General features: G+C 48.5%; 1 protein-coding gene across 1 annotated transcript; it reads left to right on the forward strand.

Moving 5' to 3' along the window:
* Positions 1–3,281: 3,281 nt before the first annotated feature.
* On the forward strand, positions 3,282–4,007 carry INS49_003108 (uncharacterized protein; the record flags this gene model as incomplete). Its single annotated transcript, XM_043163904.1, has 2 exons — positions 3,282–3,897; positions 3,949–4,007. 2 exons carry the CDS (start codon positions 3,282–3,284, stop codon positions 4,005–4,007), a joined length of 675 nt encoding a protein of 224 aa, XP_043032410.1.
* Between the last annotated feature and the right edge of the window lie 835 nt (positions 4,008–4,842).

The following is a 4,842-nucleotide window of genomic DNA, read 5'->3' on the forward strand; positions in this document are numbered from 1 at the left end:
CATGTTCGACTTCGAACTGCAGACTTTCCTTCCGAAGATGATAATAGTGACAACGGAACATTCCTTGACTGCCCTGATATCGTCGTAGAGAAGCTGAGGAATATAGTGTATTGGTATTCGTTTCACAAGGTCGTTGGTTCGAACCGCGTGATTTCGTGGGTTGACGAAGAGTCAACTGAATACAATGCTGATTCTGCCTAAGATATAAACCAGACATTATTGCTACACCGTTGCGCGTGACCTCACATGAAAAGCGTGACCTCACATGAAAAGCGTGACCATGATGGCTGGGCTCGGAAAAGTCGAGACCCCGGCAGGAAGTTCGTCACTGATTGGGAGGCTGTCAGTTTGCTGCCCTCATCAACAGGAAAGGTGATCTTTGCAAGGCCTTCTTAGCTATCATGGAGAACGAATCGGTCGTAACTAAGACAAATTGAGTATGCAATTGCTGTTCTTCGCGCACTGTGTGACATTCCACTCACAGGGACAACTAAGACCATCCCCAGGTATCAGACGAAGTACCGAGGAACTAGAGCACACCGATGAGCACAATTGCTTGCTCAGTCGAGCAGTCTCAGCTCTCGAAGCAATTACAATCGCCCCTTTGCTTTGTCGGAGTCCGCGATTTATTCGGTAAAGACGCCAGCTCAAGCTGTCTTTCGCGAACCGAACCGAACTTAATCGATTCTCTGTTGGCTGCATGCGGCCTCCCAAGTACTCACATGTAAATATCAGGCATTCCCACGGGAAGGAACACTCTTGCTCGAGGTTTGTTCCTATGTAAAGAAGGGCCGAAGGCGGAATAGTCGCGTACGTAGTTGTACGAGAACGAAAATGCATGAACATCCCCGCTTCAGGGTGCCTTCACCAAACTACTTAATACCAGAGTCTGGGGGGCCGCCTGCAAGTGTTCAAACAGTCAACGGCTGTGGGACCCGCAAAGCAGTCATTTGGGCCAGGCCACACCTATCAAAGTGGTTGGATGGGGTCGCCATTGCAACCATTACTGTGAGAGACATTTGAGTGGGATAGATAGCCAAAAGCAGTTTCTAGCAATGGTTTCTACTATTCCCAGGAATCAGATGCCCCAAAGTAATTCTCAGGGCATTGTTCCCAGGAACTAATGCCCTGCACCGGGGTCATTCCCAGGAAGCATATGCCCCAAAGTAGGTCTCAGGGGTTATTCCCAGGAACCAGTAACCTACCTTGGGGTCGTTCCTAGGAATCGGGCACCCTAAAGCAATTTTCAGGGGGTTACTCCTAGGAAGCGGGTACTAGGCCCAGGGCATTGTTCCTAGCGACCAGATTGGTTCGGGGGTTGCTCTCACGCAGCCAGTCGTCGATTGTACTGGGAGTTGTGCACGAGTGTGGAGCACTATAAGTGTCAACGTAGGGCAGGCCCGTCTAGAGTAGTTGCAAATTTCTCCAGCGATATCGAACGCTTGGAGCCAGAGCACGATAGATTGTGGCAAGAACTTGTTGAGAAGAAAATTCTCAAATCTCACGAGACAAAAGAGTTTATGCGCACAGCTACTTCAGGAATGGAGCGCGAGAAAGAGAAGGATCAAGCAAGGAAGGCTTACATGCAAAGCTTGAGAAACGGGTCGAAGCCAGCACCTTTGAACAATCGCCGGACATCGAGTCAGTCAATTTCTCATGCTTTAGCCGACTGTGATAGATGAAGTCGTGTGCCCCATTACAAGACGCCTCCATTGAGACTTTGATATATCTCGTGGGAGGGATTTACATGGACGATTTGCTAAAAATAGAAAGATCGGAGCAGCTAAAAATAGTTCCCTCATCCTAACTCCAGCTACAGGCGGTTAGCTCACACGCCTTCACTTTTGTAGCATGAGAGCAGGGCGACCGGCGCCAACCTGTGGCGGCGCCAACCTGTGGCCAGTCCCCTGCATCAGGCTTGTTCCCAGGATCCAGCAGTCTCAAGGGTACTGTTCCCAAGAACCAGCCAGTCTCCTACGCCAGACACCATTCCCAGGAATCAGTACTCCGTCTAAGAGTCAGTCCCCTGATCGACTTGTTCCTAGGAACCAGATACCTAAAAAAAGTCTCGAGAGTACTGTTCTCAGGGAACAATCCCCTGCATTATTTGTTCCCGCAACTCTTGTAATTCTCATGCATTATGACAGAGACTCACATTTGCTGATGGAATTGCACTCATTCAGGAAAGGTCTTCTGCATAGTCTGCCCGAGAAGCAAAGTCCCAGTCTGGATACTGTGCAACTTAAAGAGCGTGACAGTATTTCCTCATTCGTGGAGGAGCCCTGAACTAGAAATGAGCACCTTCATTGCTTCATATTGCAAAACATACGTCGAGTGCGTTCGTGGGTTCGAAAATCCCGTTGAGAGTTTTTCAAAGCGCCGTCTTAGCGCTGTCCAACCGCGTCTCAGCGCGGCCACGACTCAGACCACGCGTAGCGCACCGACCACCCCGGCAACCCCAGCCTTCCTCCTAACATTGTCCAGCTTCTCTTTCAAGCAGCATTTACTGTTATCCCTAAAGCCTAGTTGATTGCGGTGACTGTAAATACCCCCTTTCGCTAACATGTGTGGCGATAGGGAGGGGGGTGCGCGGTGTTTGGTTTGGTGCTATGCCCGTTGCGGTTAAATCTTCTAAGCGCATAGCTGTGTAATATTTTTTTTAAAAAAAGAAGAAAAAAATAATTTAAAAGTGCTGGAGCCTGAAGGTTTTGTCATTGAGGCTTTTTGTCCTGTGGTGTTGTTAGTTACCTCGCTCGACCTGCTCGTATTCCTGGGTCTAGTTGAAATATGACTCCAAACCAGTTAGAGCCAGTTCAACCACTATAACAAAATTTCAACTAGGCCGTACAGGAGGCCACTAGAAAGATTTATCAAATTGATGAAAGCTAATTGCTTAGGAAAACCAAAATGGTAGGGCTTTTGCAACATTATGCAGACAGAAATAACAAGAACTTAGTTAGAGTATTTTGTTGGCAGTAAGTTAAGGCAATCAACTACAACACGAAAACTAAACTTTCGGTGATTATGTTCGGATATCCGGAACCGGATACAGTATCTTCTGTCCGTACTAGACAGCTACGAGCTTACAGGGATCAAGTGCAGCGGGTGTAATACCGAGTTAGCTTGAGGAATATATAAAGACCCTCAATGTTCCGTGCTTCAGCTTCATGAGCATCTCATCACATCCACATCTTTCTCACTCTCTTATCAACAGATATTTGAAACTCTCATCACATCCACATCTTTCTCACTCTCTTATCAACAGATCTTTGAAACTCAAGATGAAGTACATTCTTTTGACCACTATCTTTGCCGCTGCCTGCGCAGCTGGACCTCTCGCTGAAGTCAGAGATCTAACTGGCACGCCCGAGAACACGCTCACTTACGTCGACGTAGCTCCGGCTGAGTTGGAACCGCAGAACGCGGACTTGACCGACCTTGTCGCTAGGGATACGCTCCCTAACACTGTCTGCCCGGCCGGACAGACCTATGACCGCTCGGTCTGCTTCAAGTCCAACATCATTCGTAGCTTCTGCGTTGCCAACCCTCGCAGCAACCGCGAGAAGATTACGGACACCCCTTGCGCCGCCGACGAGATCTGTGTTCAGCGTCGCCTCACCAACGGCAGGAGCTACGCCAAGTGCATTCCTGTCGTTAACCTTGTCGAGTGGAAGACTAGCCCGGACGGAAACAAGGAAGGCTGCACTGACACCACCGTCAAGGATGGAGGAAACCACCACATCGGAACCATTGTCTATGATGTGAACCGCAACCCAATTCAAGTCGATAGGATCCGTTACCTCGGACAGCCTGGCGATGTTAATGAGGGAATTGGTGGAGCGACCCCGTTCTTCAGCAGCGACCTCTTCAGCTTCGCAGGAGGCCATTACCTCAAGAGTAAGGAGATAAGATGAAACGATAGTAAGAGTCAAGCTAACAAGCACTTAGCTTGCGTCTTTGCCGGTGGCTTCGGTAACCTGAACGCCTACTCCTGGGCTTGGGTTTAAGTCTGAATTGAGTCTCGAGACATTTGTTATGACCCGTCATGCAGGGATGGCAGTTGACCGACCCACTTTGGGGCCGAGCAGCTACGACAAGACATTTGTACTGCAGGATCACAGGAATGACAGAGCTCGATTAGGAACGAAAGGATTCTGGTACAGGTCTCACGACAATATGGAATGAGCAGCGATAAGAAAGGAAAATGAGCGCTCTTGGTGGGCCAGACATCAAAGCTCATTCACAAAAGAACTGTTCAGTATGACTTGTACATAGTATGACCTGTTGGTCAAGGTTAGACTTCCATAGCTCTTTGGCAAAAAACTGGTATTTATACCACCTTCAGCTTACCTTCATCGTAAGCACACGAAATTCGCGGGAAACATACATGAGGCGCTTGGTGTCGATACCGGTAGGACGTTATTTAAATGTACGTGGCGATCACCCCGGATCGAGTCCAGACAGGGCAAACACCATGAACGAAACTCCACGACACGCGCAAGATAAGGCATTAAGGAACGCCGTCATTATTCAAGTAAAGCACGGTCCTGCTCAAACCTCTTTCATAAGGTTAGATGTGGGCGGGAATACGGTCTACAGAGGCACCATGGCGACAATGCTTTGGTTGTTCGGGATAGAGAAGTTCTCCCATAATTGAAAAACTCATTGTTTAGATGGCCTTTTGAATTTTGAATCCTCAGCAACGCCATGGTCCTGTTTCGCTAAGCACTGCAGTCAAACCGGCTTCAAGATCCTATTCTGGCACCTCACCTCTCATGCTGGGTCCTATCCCACCACGATCAGTTAACAGTATGCATATATTAAACACAATGTAACGGCTGT

Source organism: Diaporthe citri (assembly GCF_014595645.1).
Source record: "Diaporthe citri strain NFHF-8-4 chromosome Unknown scaffold_1, whole genome shotgun sequence".
Taxonomy (NCBI): domain Eukaryota; kingdom Fungi; phylum Ascomycota; class Sordariomycetes; order Diaporthales; family Diaporthaceae; genus Diaporthe; species Diaporthe citri.